The sequence below is a fragment of the Mustela erminea genome, chromosome 19 (genome assembly GCF_009829155.1).
Source record: "Mustela erminea isolate mMusErm1 chromosome 19, mMusErm1.Pri, whole genome shotgun sequence".
Taxonomy (NCBI): Eukaryota; Metazoa; Chordata; class Mammalia; order Carnivora; family Mustelidae; genus Mustela; species Mustela erminea.
Window position 1 is genome coordinate 15,861,932 of NC_045632.1, and position 16,241 is coordinate 15,878,172.

The 16,241-nt window shown below is 58.9% G+C and overlaps 1 protein-coding gene across 5 annotated transcripts in view; it reads right to left on the reverse strand.

Moving 5' to 3' along the window:
• Positions 1-16,241, reverse strand: part of ACTN4 (actinin alpha 4) — a 68,527-nt gene that overhangs the window by 6,074 nt on the left and 46,212 nt on the right. For 3 of the 5 annotated variants that reach the window (XM_032325363.1, XM_032325360.1, XM_032325362.1), the window contains exons 4-12: positions 16,071-16,157; positions 14,929-15,016; positions 14,295-14,373; positions 13,014-13,095; positions 12,152-12,237; positions 7,934-8,026; positions 5,923-6,153; positions 5,340-5,487; positions 1,910-2,060 (exon numbers count right to left, since the gene is read on the reverse strand). In XM_032325363.1, coding sequence (XP_032181254.1) covers positions 1,910-2,060; positions 5,340-5,487; positions 5,923-6,153; positions 7,934-8,026; positions 12,152-12,237; positions 13,014-13,095; positions 14,295-14,373; positions 14,929-15,016; positions 16,071-16,157 — 1,045 coding nt within the window. Of the gene's footprint in view, positions 1-1,909; positions 2,061-5,339; positions 5,488-5,922; positions 6,154-7,933; positions 8,027-11,037; positions 11,124-12,151; positions 12,238-13,013; positions 13,096-14,294; positions 14,374-14,928; positions 15,017-16,070; positions 16,158-16,241 lie in introns of all 5 variants that reach the window. The other 2 variants (XM_032325364.1, XM_032325361.1) reach the window with 1 other exon arrangement.

A 16,241-nucleotide genomic window follows, 5' to 3' on the forward strand; every position in this document is an offset into this window, starting at 1 on the left:
TGTACCAGTGTCACCCCACGCGTGTGAATAACCTATTCTGGAGACCTTGATGTTCCCATCTATGAAATGGGCGTGGGGTTACTGTGGAGATCCAGTTACTGAGGGGACATGAAGTGTGGAGGGCAGTCCTTGGTCCCCTCTGAGTAGATGTACTAACAATGATTAAAGGGATTTACTTTAATGAACATGAAGAAAAAATGAGCAGCAAACCCACACTGTTGTTCTAAAAGTGGGCAGACATGATAGTTCCTGGCCCCTCAGACCTCCTGACCCTGCTCTTCTCCTATCTGCCCCAGGATTCCTTCCTCCTGAGTTCCAGACCCTGGATACTCTTAGCAAGAGGTTCCCAGGGAGTGGAGGTACAGGCAGGACCTTGGGGGCCTGGGGAGGGATGGGGAGCAGCGAACAACTCTGGGAAGAACAGGACCTGGGGTATGGGGCTGGGGACCAGGGCTGGGCTCCCCAGAAGGGCCAGGCAGCCTGAGCTCCACCCCTGTCTCAGCTACCCGCCAGCAGTGTGACTGTGGACAAGCCCCTGAGCCTCTCTGTGCCTCAGTTTCCCCTTCCGTAACACGGGGCTGCGGGCGATTAAAGGGGCCGGTATCTGTGGAACACTGAGTGCTCTGAGTTTCTATTATTACTCTGCACCAACACTTAGCCGGGCTGTCTACTCAGGTTCATCCTGGCCACTGCCTGGCCCTCTGACTCATCTTCGAGGGAACAGACAGCACCCCCAAATCGCCCTGCCTTCCTCCTGCAGGGCCACTGTCCAGAAAAGCTGCCTTGGTGGCTGCCTGCCCCCCCAACTCTGGAGAGTGGGTGCCACACACCTGCTCCCGGTGCCTGGGAGGCAGACTGGCCAAGGACTTCCCCAGGTCTGTTTCCCATCAGCGCCCAGGGGCTCGCCTGTCAGCAGCAGAACACGCCCTCATGCCACCTCCCACAGGCGCTATGGACATCACCCACCTCCAGCTGGGCGTGCCAGGCCCTGAGGCTCAAGCCTATGAGAGGCGGCAAGATCCCAAGGGACACCGTCTTCCCACGACCGTGAGGGCCCCCTGGGGGAGCCACAGAGCACTCCTGCCTCTGACTGAGTGCACAGGGAAGCCGCAGAGCAACTGGGCAGAGTAGAGGGAGTGAGTCAGGGAGGAAGCCGGCACTGCCTGGCGTGGGGATGCACCAGGCACCGCAGCTGAGCCCCAGCCTCACAGAAATAAGTAGAGCTTCAGGGATGACTGGCAGGGTGGGGGGGGTGTCTGTGGAAAGGGCAGCTCCAGCCAAGTATCCTATTTTTGAGCAGACAGCTATTTTGGGAGCCGTGCCGCCCCTCCAGGCCCTGTGGATTTTCCATGAAGTAATGGCCTAGGCCTCCCACTCCCTGGGCCCTCCCTGCTGCGGCCGCCGTGCCGGTGGCATAAGGCCCCATTCACTGGCTCTGGAGGTTCGGTGTACTAACTGTGCGCGCGAGTTTATCTGACTGGGGCGGGAAAGGGAGGGCGAAGAACCCGGCAGCCTGGAAACTCGTACAATAAGTGTATTCTCAGCAAGCGAGGGAAGTGGCCGGGCGGAACAATGGGCTCTCTGTGCAGCCCGATCCCCTCTGGGAGGAGCGGGTGGGAATGGCAGGGGGTAGGCCGCCCCCCACATCAGGGGGCCAGGGGACCTCTCCGTGGTATGGCAGGCAAAAGGTAGAGCCCAGCGGACCCCTAGAGCCTAAAGCATCAGGAAGGCGGTCAGAGACCTCCTTTCTGCCTGTTTCTCATCTGGGGTTAAGACCAACTAGGCAAAAGGCATCGTCCTCTAAGGGCTCTCCCTGGCATATGAAAGGGGGGAGGTGAGAGGGGCCACGAAGCAGGCTTGACCCCAGGACACTGCCACGCCCCACTCCCAGCAGGGACCCCTCGCGTACTTGAGTTCCTGGGCAATTGCGGCGATCTGCTCCACACGGTCCTGGTGCGCGGCCAGGTCGCTCTCAAAGGCCTCATGCTTGCGAATGAGAGCTTTGATATCTGACAGGGTTGCTGTCTCATAGTCCCGGTGCTTCAGCATGGCCTCCTTCCCTGGGGTGGGCAAAGGGTGGGAGGTGTTCAGACAACAGCACAGTGGGAATCCAGGGGACTGTCTGACCCCAGGAAAAGAGATCCAGACCCCACATCCTGCCTCACCAAGCATGGTGCTGTGGGAACAAGAAACTTCCAGAAACTTTCTCCTTGCCTTTTTAAGGGATCTCTAAGCCTACCTATATCCTGGATGAAGCTGGGAGACACTGTGGGGCTAGGGAGCCTGAGACAGATATCCTCATCCAACCCATGTGTTCTAAACTCAGGGCCCTCTATCAGTGGATGGCAGGGACCAGACTCTGCCACCGTGGCTGGAAAGGGAGACGCCCATCCCTGGAGGGCCAGCTCCTAGACCAGCAGCTAGGGCTGTAGCCCAGGCCTCCGCAGAGTGGGAGCAGGATGCGCGTTCCAGAGCTCTCCATGGCCCCAACCCTTTGGGCCTGCCCCCAACGCTTGGGGCCAGGCTCCCGGGGCAGGGGGGTCCTGTCACACACCTCGGTGTCCTAGCCCATCCTACGGGCCTTCCATGCACGCTGAGGTGGGGCTCACTGTCAGGCCCTTTGAAGGAAGAGAGGCATGCTATTATTAGTCCTGGAGCCTGGCTAATTATACACCCCAGGCGAGAAGCTCCAGGAAGTCCTGTAAGCATGGCAAGGTATTACAGAGAACTGGGTGGGGAGAGGCCAATCTGTGATGGTGGCTGGGAGCCCTCCTACAGGTGCTCTGCTTCAGATGAGCCAGGCTAGCCCTGGGGTGGCAGCTCAGAGACCCAGACCTCAGCTTGGCTCTGGGGCACGAGATCAACAGCTGCCTGCCTGGTACAGCATGTGCCGTGGGCAGGCACGAGGCCTTTCCCCACCTGTTCCCTCGTTCAAGAAATGGGCCCCAGGCCCGAGCCTGGTCTCAGGCCTCCAGCAGCATGGGCACGGAGTGAGGCCCATCCACATCTCAGCGGCCCCGAGCACCGGGCCTGGCACGGGTGACAGGAGGCGGCAGCCTGGGAAAGAGGCTCCATGGGCCCTGGTGCCTCGGCCCTGGGGCAGGAGGCTTAACCACAAAGGCAAGCTTGCAATTCCCTTCACCAAATTGCTTTCTCCCAAGGGTGGGAACCCGAAATAGTAGGTTACCACTTCTCTGCCTCAGCAGAGTTTCAGCAAGGGAGCTGGCAAGGGGGTAATGGGGGGAGTTGGGAGGAGCGGCTCGTGGCCACGGATGCCTTGGAGTCAGGCCAAGGGGCAGCCGCAGTGGGGATGCAGAGGCTCGTTTCCATTTTTCCTCCCTGACAATCCAAAACCTGCGGCACAGCAGCTAGATGGACCCTCGCCCCTGCGGGCAGTTGGGGGATGGTGAGGGAGGCTTGCAACTATGGTGGCTCAACCCCCTCTCTGGGCCCAGCCCTCCAGAGAAAGCAGGCTGCTGGCATGGGATTCCAGGGCTGTAGAGGGGGCCAAGAGTCTATCCTCCCCTGCTGAAAATTGGGTGGCTTTAGGCCTTGGGAACGAGAGCAGACAAGCCCACCTGGGGGTTCCAGGCTGCCGTTGAGGGGCAGGGCCAGATGCCAAAGTGCTTGGTGGGGGTGGGGGGACAGGGGCATGTGGAGGCCACTGAACCAGTTGGGCCCCAGCTATATGCTGAGCCACCTTCTCAACGCCTGTGGGGAAGGCCAGCCCCTGTCACTCCCAGGGAAAGAACTCTGGCGGGGTGGGGGAGGGGCGCCTCACACCCACATCCCTCCCGCCTCAGGATACACCCGCCCTGGGCCCCCTGTAGCTCCAGGTAAGGGACAAAGGCTGACGACCTGGGCCAAGAGGCTGATAAGGGAAGCGCCCGAGCATGATGTCCAGAGCCCATGGAAGGACGGACACGAATGAGGATGGGAGACAGTACAGGTGTGACGTACAGATGCAGTAAAATCTACTCACACCCAAGGGTCCTCTGACAGGAGGCTCCCTGGGCCTTGGCCCTGCCCCCGAAAGTACTGGGCTAGGAATCAATCAACAAATGAAGTAAATGGCCCCCCGCCCCCGCCTCCAGCACGTACACGCTGCTACAAGGTCGAGGTGCCTGTGCCCCTGGCCCCCGCGGACTCCCCAGCGGACACTCGGCTCCCTCGGCCACATGGCCCTCCTAGCAGAGGAGGGATTAGGATTTGGCTCTGGGCCCAGCAGCTGCTGCTGAAAACAACAGCCCGCATTAACATGACGAGGGCATGAGTGGTCCTGTGGCCAGGAACACGGGGCAGGTGGGCCCGAGGCTGCGGGTTGTGCAGGGTGACATGTGGGCAGGTCACACAGGTGCCTCTCGGTAGGTCTCAGGGTTGCCTGCCCACTAGCTAGAGGAGCCCCAGAAGCTCAGCAAGGACCTGATGGGGGATGGTGGGGTGGAGGGATGAGACATCACCCTGAGCCACACAAGGAAGACTAAACTCAGCAAGGCAGTTGGGGAGGAGGCAGCCACAAGTGGACGGGCGGGAGCCCTGGCTCGTGGCTTTCGCAGGCACCGGCCCATTTCTGAAGGCTTTCAGACCCCCGGGATTTGGAATCTCAACCACAGTGTGGGTCCTGAGCGAGGGCCAGGGACGTGCTGGAATTCCACATCTAGAGCCAAGGGACGAGGCAGCTGTGGGGCTGCCGAGAAACAGTGGACACCACAGGCTACCCTTCTGGAAGAAGCCCTGCTTCCGGGGGCCCGGGCCCCTGAACAAGAGAAAGAGCTCCTGGGGTGGGCAGCTGAACTGGGGGATGGCTCCCTGGACCTGCCTTTAAGGACCGTGCTTGCGCACACAGGCCCACCCAGCACTGGCTCTTCTGTGTGAAGTCCAAGTTGACAAAGTGCGCAGGAGTGAAAAGACAGGCAGAATATCTGAACACAGGCTTCCCAGGATGGGAGAGCCCATCCCACACATCCCCAACCCCCGGCCGCCTTGGCCTAGCAGGGGCGCTATCCTCAAAGACGACACAGCAGCAAAGAGGGACAAGGGTTCCCTTGTTGCTGGAACCCGGATGAGGTTAGGCTGTACTCCTGGAGGATGGCCTCGGCCCACCCAGACGGGGGCCCACCTGGAAGGAGCCTCAGAGGTTAGAGCAGATGGGACAGCTCAGCTCCACAGTGTTCCTCCTGCCCAGGGTTGGGGGAACCCAGAGCTGCATGACAGGCATGTCAACAGGCAGCACGAAAGGGGGTGTGACAAACAGACCCAACGGCACGAGGGGCTGTGAGGGTGTATGTGCGCGCAGGTGTGCGAGATGGGAGCGGGCCGAGGAAGCTGGGGGACCCTACCGTCGGTCCAGGCCTCATGGATGGAGGCCTTCTGCCGGAACTTCTCTGCCAGGTGGTCGAGCCGCTCCAGCCTGCGGATCTCGTTCAGCAGCCACTCCTCATAGCCCTTCTCGGCCTGCTCCAAGTGCTGCCACCCGTTGTTGATGTCCTATGGGGACACAAGACGAACGGAGTTGCAAGGGGGAGCTGGGCCACCCAGCAGGATGATCCCTTCCTGAGGGACGCTGATGGGAAGGCAGGCAGCGTAAATGGCCTGGGGTCGCGTCTAGCCCGTGCCTGGATTGGGCCCAGCACAAGGTGCACGCATTTTTGCATTAACTGAGTGGGTGACGATGAAGGAATGCCCCAGATGCGCTACGAGAGCCAGGCAACCGTGCAGCGGGGACCCTGTCTCTCCTAAAAAGTGGCCTCGAGCACTCGGAGATTCTGGAATCACGGCCTACGGAGGGGTCCAAATGCAGACAATGGGTGTAAAAGTCAAGTGGCGGGGGAGGAAGAATGTGCTCAAGAGTCAGCTGTACCCCCTCCTGCCCCTCAACCCTGCGGGCTGGCTGGGAGCGGGCCATACACCCCGGGCACTCACCGAGACCATCCTGCCCTCGGAGGGCATGAAGGCAGGCCGGTTGCTGAGCCGCAGCTTGGTTTGCAGCGTGTTGAAGTTGATCTCCAGCTGGCACTTCTCCTGAACCTTGGGCGGCTTATGGACGCGCCGGTAGTCCCGGAAGTCCTCCAGCTTCTGCTGCATCTCCTGGATGGTCTTCTGCGGCACCCGGTCCTCCAGCCAGGGGATGGTACGCCGGATCCACTCCAGGAGCTGCGGGCATACCAGAGGCCTCAGGGTGAAGGCAGGGTGGGTGGGGGGCGCTGGCCCCACTCATGGGCATGAGGGGCACGGGTTTTCCAGGACCCCCCCCCCACCCCGGGATCAGCCCTGCACCCCAGCCTGACTTCTCCGTGGTGCCCACTGGGAGCCTAAGACTGGGAACTACGAGGATGTGTGCCCCCCTCTGAACCACTGTGCTGCTCTCTGCTTATATCCTGGGCATGCCTTGCTCCTGGGCTGCCTCCTCCTCAGACCTGAGATCGAAGCCAGGTGGGCTCAATACACGCGCCCCTCCCGTCAGTCCCAGCACACAGCCCCATGACCGCTGAGCTCCGCACTGTCCTGGAGTGACACCTCGTTGCTTCCTTGTTCCTGGGCTGTAAGCATCCTCCAGGGAAGAGCCCACAGCATGGCAGACTCAATCTGAGGCGGTCCGCACACTGGGCACAGGGCCCGGGACAGAAACAACTTGACAGTTGGGGGGGGGGGGGGTTGTGATATGTATTTTATGAGCCCCTCATATGTGACAGAGTGAGGACAGGTACAAACAAGCAATTCTAGAACAATCCTTGGAGAGGAAAATCTTACTGTCCAGTGTGGAGATGCTTGAAGAAATGATTCCCAAGTGCCAAACTCTGGCAAAATGAGAAAACCAAGGAAAAAAGGATCTATGTGTCATTACATCTTGGTGGATGGTGCCAGCCGCTCTTTCCTAGGAAGCGACAGGATTCCAAGACAGAAGCTTTTAACTTTCTCTTGGTATTACAAAGCATGGTGGTAACAGACGGTAGCTTCTTTTAATTTTTAAAAGTATTTAAAGTAATCTCTGTCCCCACGTGGAATTCAAACTCACAACCCTGAGATCAAGACTTTCACACCTCACTAAGCCAGCCGGGTACTTGGTTGGCTTTTTCTTTTAAAAATATCCTTAACTTGGCAAAACTAAAAGCTGGTCACCATAGGCTGGCTGTCAAATACTTTTTCAAATATTCCTGGTTCGTGAAATTTCCAAGTCTGGGAACCATTAGTCTCGAAGAGCATTCAAACCACTGCTCTCCAGAAACTCCAATATATACATATGTATTTTTTTAAAGTGGAAGTTCTTAAAATAAAAGAGGGAACCCAAAACTAAACACCCACGTTCCCAGTGGCCTTTCCAGGTTCAGGCTCTGGAGCAGAGCTGCCTGGGTTTGACCTCTGGCTCTCTGTTCTGCCAGCTGTGCGCCTGGTGCCTGACCCTCTGGGTCTGTTTCCCCACTTGGAAAAGGGGTGAGACGTGTTCCCTCCGCTCAGGGCTGCTGTGTAGACAGTAGACCCTGCTCTAGAAGTGAGGTGCCGGGCCCGCCGTGACGAACCGCAGTCCTGCCACTGTAACTGCGCAGGGGTCTCCCTCCATCCCACTGAGTCAGTCAGCCTGCAGTGAGGGCATGGCAGGTTTTTTTAAAACCTCCCCCGATAATTCTGGAGTGGTGGGGTGCTTGGGAAACTCTGTCCTTAAGTACCTCTGCAGGAACCTGAGCTCAAGACCACAGAAACCAGGGAGCATGGTGACAACACCGGTCTGACTCTCAGCCTTTTATGACGCTAGCCTGGAAGGTCACACACTGGCTTGGCCACACTCCACAGTCTGTCAGCTCATGTCCTTATCTAGGAAGGGTCACTGCTGTGTCTGCCCTCCCCTCTGCAAGTGTCACATGGCCTTCGCCCAAGGGTAACCAGAGGCACCCCAGTCCTCCCACTGTGGTGGGGCTGGAGTGAGTGGCAGACTTACGTCACTAGCCAGCCTCTCATAATCTTCCATGAGGTGCTCATTCTCCTGGTTGACCGCCAGCACCTTGCAGATCCGGTTGGCAGCGGTCTCAGCCTGGGACAGGGGAAGTGCCATGGTCAGGGGTACCTAGGGGCTGGTGACCCTCCCTCCTGACAGGCTCATCCCCCAGAGCCGGCCCGTCCACAGCCCACCCAGCACTCCCCGAGGAAGGAAGGAGAGAAGCACAGCTCCAGCAAGATGGCACCCTGAGTGGCTGCGTCCTGATGGGTTCTGCCGGCGTCCCCATAGCTTACCGCTAATGCACCTCCCGCCCCCGGCAAAGTTGGGCCCCTCGGCTCCCTTGGCCTGGACCCTGGAGACACTGAAGGGGGCCAGGGAGCCCTTCCACTCTTGGGGAAATGGATTAACAGGCCCACAGAAAAGGAGGCCGAGTAGTGAAGCTGGGTGGGGTCCTCCACTGGGCCAAGCCCTGAAGGAGTGTCCCCCGGGTGGAAAGGTCTGCAGCAGAGATTCAGGGGCCCCCAAAGAAGTCTATGCACAGGAAAGCACCAGTATCCCCTTTCTAATCCTCCCTTCAGAGGTGGGTGCGGATGATTCATTGGGCAGAAGTCACCACCCACGAGGCAGAAGGGAGCGGTGGAGACTGTGACCAGCCTCTGCTCAGGACTACGGGACAACGTGCTGCCTTGTCCTGCTGGGGAAACGCGAGGAGTGGCGAAGAAGGAGAGCGGGGGGTGCCACACGGGGAGCAGAAAGACCAGGTACCTTTCAGGAAGCACAGAAAGGGTCCAAGAGGAGAAGTTGAAACGGCAACAGAACAGGAACAGAAAGAGTGAGGAGGGTCTACAGAGTGGTGGGGAAGGAAAACAGAGAGGCTTGGGGATGGCTCCACACCTGCTAGCCACAGGCCCCGACGCCCAGCCTCTCCTGTCCACACGCTGCCTCCGGGACAGGTGGGGAGGTGAGTGGGGGACCAGCCGGGACTGGCGTGCGTGTACATGTGCCCACACATGCACACGCTGGGCACCACGCCGCAGGCCACACGCCAACAGCCCCAGGCACTGTGCCTCAGAGATGAGGCTCACAAGGGCCTCGGCCGAGTGCGGGCCGGAAGCAGAACTGAGGTCTCAGCTTGCGGAGGGTGGGGGGGTTCTTGTGGGGTGTCAGTCCCTGACCGGACTGAGAGAGACAACGGGTACCCCGTGCTCAGATCCACCCCGAGTGGGGAGCTGCTAGTCGGAGGGACTGTTTCACCGCTGAATTCCTGGCACCCCTCTAGGGACTGGGTTAAGTTTTAGATACTCAAAGTTGATGAATGAAGGAGCGAACAAAGGAAAGCAGCAATTGCTTAGGGACAAAAAATAAACTATCAGGAGAGAACGGGCATACTTCCCATGAGGTCTGGAGTCTGCCCTGTGCTTATAAACCAGAACGGATGCCAGAGAGCACTCTTCTGAGCGGCTGGCCTGAGTCTCTGAGGACACAGAGTAGCACGAATAAAAGCATCGCAGGGCTGTCTGCAGAAGTCAACACAGGCTGGGGGAAGCCGGACCGACAGCTGGAGAAGCCCAAGTGCAGCACGTCTCCTGGTGAATGGGCAGCTCCCAGTAGCCTGACCTTTTCTTCCTGTCTCCCAAGACAGGCCCAGCTGCCTCAGAAACCCCCAAATGCGCCTGAGCTTTTCTGCCACTATCTGCTCCCACAAATCCCTCAAGGCCTCCTAGCTCCCACCGCAGTGGAGGCCAGCGTGAAGCCGGGAAGGGCAGCCTGGGCAGGAGAGGGAGATGTGGTGGGCAGTGAAGCCGGCCAGGACCTTGCGGAGCGGCGAGGCCAGTGGCAAGCGTGCGGTCAGCCAGGTTGGGTCTGAGTCCGGGAATCTTCCACCGCTGCCCGCCCCCACCCCCCAACAGAACACCGCAAACACAAGTTCCGGCCACACGCTGGCTGGGTGGGGAGAGGCCATGGGGCTAGGAAGACCATGGTGGACGGGGCACACCCAGAAGGCTGCTCTGACCACCCCATCACCAGCTGAGTGCTTACGGGGCTAGGCGCCATTCTATGTGAGCTCACTTCACCCTCAGGACAATCCTGAGACAGGGATGGGTAGGATCCCCGTTTTACAGGTGGGGAAACTGAAGGAAAGGGACTCATCTCAGGTCACACTGCTAAGAGGTGACAGCAGGGACCAGGAGAGATGGACCACAGAAGGAGCTCCACCGGACCAGCAGGTGCAGCTCTGGTCCTGTGACTCTGCGAAGGGCTCCCTGCCTCTCTGAACTCTGGTGTCCTCCTGTTACAGGAAGGTAACAGCACCCCCCCACCGCCCCGCCATGCGCGGGACTCTCCTAGAACCTGCGCATGCGGAGCTGCCGCAGGACTGCCCAGCATGCAGTAAACGCTCAACTAACAAAAGCCAGTTTCTCCTCCCCGGCCCTGCCTGCTCCTAACGGCTGACATGGAATCAAGTCACCGGGAGTACATGGACCCAGGACCCACGAAACATGAGGCAAGTGGAGAGGACAAAGGTGCCCGGGCCTCCAGGCAGAGTCTCCCTGCCCAGGAGCCGCCGGGTGCCTTCTCATGGGAGTGGACAGCTGCCATTGGGCTCAGACACCCCCGAGGGCACTGTTGGTATCGGCGGCGCTGGGGACAGGAGTCCAGAGAGGATGTAACCTGCTCGGACCAAGCCTTTCCTGCAGCACCCGTGAGGGGAAGAAGGCGTGAAGAGGGCCGGAAAAGCCAGTGCTCCCCAGTGCGAGCACACAGCCAGGCCAGCAGGCAACTGACCAGGGCAGGGCGCAGCACAGAAAGAAGGACAGGGCAGCCGAATGGCCAGGAAGGAGCACACCTGCTAAATGCGGCTCTACAGGGACGCCTCCCCCATTTTTACGGGCCAGGCTCTGCTCACAGAGAATACACGTGGTCTGTCAGCACATAAGGCCCACGGTCCCGAGAACCCCTCCTGACCGGGTGCATCCTCATGCTGGTGCAGCCTGTGGGATGGTCTGGCAAGGGCTCCAACCACAAATGGGTGGCAGGGACAAAGGGACAGCGAGGATCAGGCTCCGGCCATAGCAGTGAGGGATGCTTCCGCCCCAGCTCACCTTTTGAGCCCCCGAGAAAGCGTGGTAGAAGCAGGACACGTAAGTCATGATGGCCTTCTCATCTGGCCTCAGAGTGCCTACAATATCTGCGCAGAGAGAGAGAGAAAGAGAGAGAGAGAGGCAGGAGAGAGTGACAGCTGCAGGGAGGGCACCGGGGCCGGGCCCGAGGCTCATGCGGGAGGAAGGGCGCTCACTCCAGACTGGAAGCCAAACCCTGGCTCTGGCAGCATGGGCGAGTTTTGCCGAGGTTTTGTAGAGGCCAAGGGAGAAGTCCGAATAGGTGAGTCCCTTTTCTAACCAGAGCTGGGTGACACTGGCTACTGGCTTTGGAGAGGAAGCCTTGTGCAGAGCCAGAGGGCTCAAAGGCTAACTGATCTTTCTGAAAACATCAGTGAGATCATGTCTTACGTAATCAGCTACCACCCCTAGAACAGACCGCTGAGTGGTCTCTGGGGGCCCTTTGAATTCAACTCCAGATCCCAGACTATTGTGATTCTACACATCTTGGCCCTGTTACCATCTCTAACCTCATTCTTCTCCTCTTGGCCTTTCCTTGAATAAGCCAAGCTCATTTCTGCCCCAGGACCTTTGCACCTTGCTCTACCATCTGCCTGGAAGATCATTCCTGCTGATCTTCATGTTGCAGCTCCCACCCGTCACAGCAGGTGCCTGCGTAGGTCGGCCGGCAGAAGCTTCCCGCCACGGCCCCCAGCTGAAGCAGCCCCCTGCATCTGTCTCCCACATTCCCCTAACCTGCCCCACATTCTCTACTGTGCTTGATAACCACATGAGATGACCTGAGCTGAGGCCACACCTGTCAACTGTCTCCCCAACTGACATGGCAGCTGCATGAGATCAGGGATCCTGTCTGACCCAGTCCCTACTGTATGCCCCACGCCTGGAACGGAGTCTGGCCCAGACCAGAAGTGAAACAGACACTGTGAGCAAAGACTACACGGGCAGTGCTGCCTGAAGTCGGGGTGGGGGGGGCGGCTTCCAGTCGGAGAGAGGCCACTGCCGTCTGCAAGAGAAACGAGGTGAGCATGGGAGGCGAGAGGCAGCAGCGGCATTGGGCAGTGGCGGCGAGGTGGGCCTGCCTGGCCCTGCCCGGTACCTTCTGCGCTCCCGAAAAGGCATGGTAGAAGCTGGACACATAGGTCATTATGGCCTTCTCGTCGGGCCGGGCCGTGTTCACGATGTCTGTAAGTGAACGACAAGGGTTAAACCGCCCAAGTAGGGGCGGTGGGGAGGGGTTGTTGCTCACTGGGATCCAAACTCTCCCAAGGCCACAGGCATCCCAGGAGAAAGACCCTCAGAATGGATTCAGTGACCCCTGCTGACTCTAGCGGGCTTGTCCACACCCTCAGCTCCTCCATCCCTTGTGGTCTCTAGAAAGGCCAAGGCTGTGGGAACTGGATTAGAATGAGGCCACTTCCTCTCTCTGAGAAAGGCCTCAAGGGGCTGCTCAACAGTCAGCCCCAGGGGCCACCAGAGGCCAGAGCCATGGGTCCTGGCTGGGGGCGGTGGGGGGTGTGCATGGCTGGGAAATGGAACAAAGCCGGAAAAGGAAAAAACAAACACTCCACTTTGATGGGCTCCGGACTCCGAGCCTGAGGCAAGCAGGGAAGGCAGTCATCTGGGTTGTCTGCAGGAGCCAGGCCTCCCTGGCCATCTGGCCTGCCCATCCCATGAGAGGGGCAGGACTCAGGCTGGGTACTGGCAGGACACTCATGTCCTGTTTCAAGATGCGGCCCCCAGAACCTGTCCTCTTCAAGCTACTCCTTTCCCAGCTTCCTCATCCCTCCCTGAGCCCGTCTGGTCTACTCAGGCTGCTCCTGCTCTGGCTCCCGGGCAGGACCACGGTCTTCGGTTCGACCAGCTTCCTTCAGCCCGTCTCACTGGTACAGCCAGCTCCCTCAAGCTACCACAGACGTGCGCTGAACAGGGTGGGGACAGAACAGAAGGGATGTGCTTACCCTCCGCATCCAACATCTTAGGGATGTCTAGATACTTCTCAGCCACTTCAAAAGCATTGTTCAGGTTGGTGACGGGATCGTCCTGGGTAAAGAGGAAGAACTTGGTCAGGGGCAGGAGCAGAAGCACATGGGAACAAAGCTGGCCTGGAGGGGAGGCATTCTGGGAAGGGGCAGGACTGGAAAGGGTTCTTGAAGCAGTTCTCAGCCCCCCTATGCTGCGGTGGGGAATGGAGTTGGGGACACCCAGATGGAGTCCACTCCTACCCAAAGAAAGGCTTCTGGAAATCTTTGTGGGGCAAACTGTCAATGTTTTCTCCAGAGAAAACACAGGTATGTTTTTTCTTACATTTTCCAGCTCTCTAGACCCCAGATTAAGAGCTCTGTCCTGAAAACCTGGGAAGTGGAGTCCAGACCATGCACTGGGGGGGTGATGAGGAGGGGGTAAACTGAGAGCTTCCAAGGTGCAGCCTTCCTGAAGCATCCCTTCGCACAGTCTCCCCACTGTCCATGGAATTAAAAGACCCTCCCTCATGTGCCTTAATCCATGTCCAGCTAGAGCCCCATCCAATTACCCAGGGGAACTTGGGACAGACCAAGTGCAGGCTCATGCCCGCAGCCCCTCAAGTTGGGAATACCCCCCCAATGGCTCTAGGCTGCCCCCAAATCCAGGGGTCCTTCCTCGACTCTGTGCCAGCTCAGGTGCGTTATCCATCCCTGACTCATTGGGCCTGAACCCCCTGCCACCCTCATTCAGCCCCAGCGCATGTACACGGCCTTATGGCACGTTTGTTCTGGACACATTACCCTGCCTTCTCTGCTGGGAGCTCCTAGAGGCCATGGCCTTGGTCTTACAGGATCCCAAGCTTTGCAGAGGCAAATGAGAAAGGACCCTACACAGGAAACACCTGCCGGTGGGGATGGTCTAGAACTCGTCACCCCCTTCTCCATTAGACAGAGAGGAAGTGCTTCCAGAGGCTAAAAGGTTAAGGGAGGGGAGCTAGAAGGCACGGCTGGCCAAGCCCTAAAATAACTGTGGGCAGTTGCAATGCCCATAAAGGGAAAAGGGGACAGTCCCCAAGGGAAGCAAGGGCAGCAAGAATCAGCCATAAAGCCTGGGGTCTGGTGACAGCTGGCACAAGGCTCCCCCAGCCTGGCCATCTGAGTGCAGAATCCAGCTGTGGACACCAGCAATGGACAGGCTTGGGGGAGGTGACCCAAGATCAGGCTCAAGGTCAGACTCTGTGTATCTCCGGCCACTGAGGGGAACAGCAAGAGGCAAACCTTTCTCAGCTTGTCATACTCGATCAGCTCTGGTCTGTGCCGGTGGATCAGTGCGTTGAAGGCAAGACCGTCCTTCCAGCTGGGGATGGAAAGGGAAAGGTTGAAAGGAGGGCCCTCTCACCATCATGCGAGCGCGGACAGCCTAGACACCCACAGGAAGGATTAATTCATGATTACTAGACAGTGTGTGTGTGGCGGGCACTGGATGGAAAGAGTAGGGCAGAGCAGCTGCAGGCGGGTGACCAGTGGTGAAATCCTAGCTCTCACTGTCAGCACGACCCTGGGCAAGTCCCGTTACTTCCTGCTCCCTGTTTCCACGTCTATAAAATGGGGTAGTGATAGCTCCACAGGGTCATTGTGAGGATTAAAGAAGGGAATACATATCAACAGACCAGCCTCTGACGGGTGACAAGTACCTTACAAGCAAGTGCTCGCCTCTGGGACAGTGTGACTGCCCTGAACGGGACAGCCTGCTACAGAGGGAGACGGCCCACTGCGGGACTTCGCTTGGGCGGCCCTGACCCGTGGGGGAGAACCAGGAAAAGGGTGCAAGTGCGAGGACGGATCTCCGTCTCCGGGGGAGGGGGACAGTGAGGGAAGGAGACGGGGTGGGACGCTGTGGCCGGGCGCTCACCTGATGTGGAAGTTCTGCACGTTGACGTTCTTATAAGGGGCCGTCTTCCGCTGGCACCACAGAAGCAGCCCTTCCTTGGCGGAGGTCTCTGAGAAACACACGAGGACGGTGAGCACCGGCTCCAAACCTGACCTTTAGGACCCAGTCCCAGGGAATGGTACTTGGGACTCGAGCACAGAGGTCAGATGGACAGCAGCACAGCTGGGGACGAGAGCTGCTCCTGCTCCAGACTCCACAGGCCTCTGCTGGTCCTAGGCATTGTCTGCAGAGCCAGCCCTGAGTCGTCACCTGCCCAGAGTCCTCCCAGGAAGTGGCAGCGACGAGGCTGCCTGACACTGGGCCATGTTTCTGACCACAAGGCCTGTGCCTTTATCCACCAACACAGTGCTCAATGAGCCCCAGCTGCTGGTCTCGCGCTCTCCTGAACGCAAAGACTCAGCAGGGGGTTAGGAGCACTGGGGTCTCCCAGATGCAGGGGCGGCTTCAGGGAAATGGGAGTTGGGGAGCCCAGGTCATCGGTTCCCCAGGGACAGACTGGGGGTTCTGGGGGCAGAGGACCTGTCCATCCCAGTCACCGCTGTGGCCTACTGCACACATCCCCTCCAAGGGCTGGCTGGGATGCCTTTTCTCATGCTGCAGCACACACAGGCGTTGGGAGGGGAAGTGCAGCAGCTCCTTCCTGGCCAGTCTGGCCCAGCCCCAGGGTCTTGGGAGGCAAAGGTCAGAGGATGGGGGTGTCAGGCAGACACATGCAGGGTTCTGATGCACAAGAGAACTGCACCAGGCCTGACTCCATCACTAGTTTACTTTATGACTCAGATTCCTTGACTGTAAAATGGGATCAATTGTGCCCATCTGATGAGGATCTGGTGAGGGTCCACTGAGACGGAGACCACAGGAGCCAAAGGGTTCTGGGTGGAGAGCAGAGCTGGGCAGCTGCTGGAGCCCCCCCTCACCTGCAGCTGGGCCAGCATCTCACTAACCACTCTCGCACAGGGCCAGGCCCTGGGAGGGATGCTGGGAAACAGGGCAGAACCTCAAGCAGGAAGACCGAACCCCAACATTGTAATCTAACTCTCCCCAAGCTGGGAGGAAGCAGGGAGGGGAGGAAAGGCACAGTCTGCCAGTGTGCAGGCTCTCACCTTCCACAGAGATGTCCTGGATGGCGAACCTGAGGATGATGGTCCAAATCATTCCCAGGGTCATCTTTGCATTGCCGTCCACAATCTCTGCATGTGGGGAAGGGGGCCGAGAGTGAGAAGTTGTTAAAAGTGGAGGGGACTCCTCCTGGCTCTGTGCAGAGATGAGCTCTG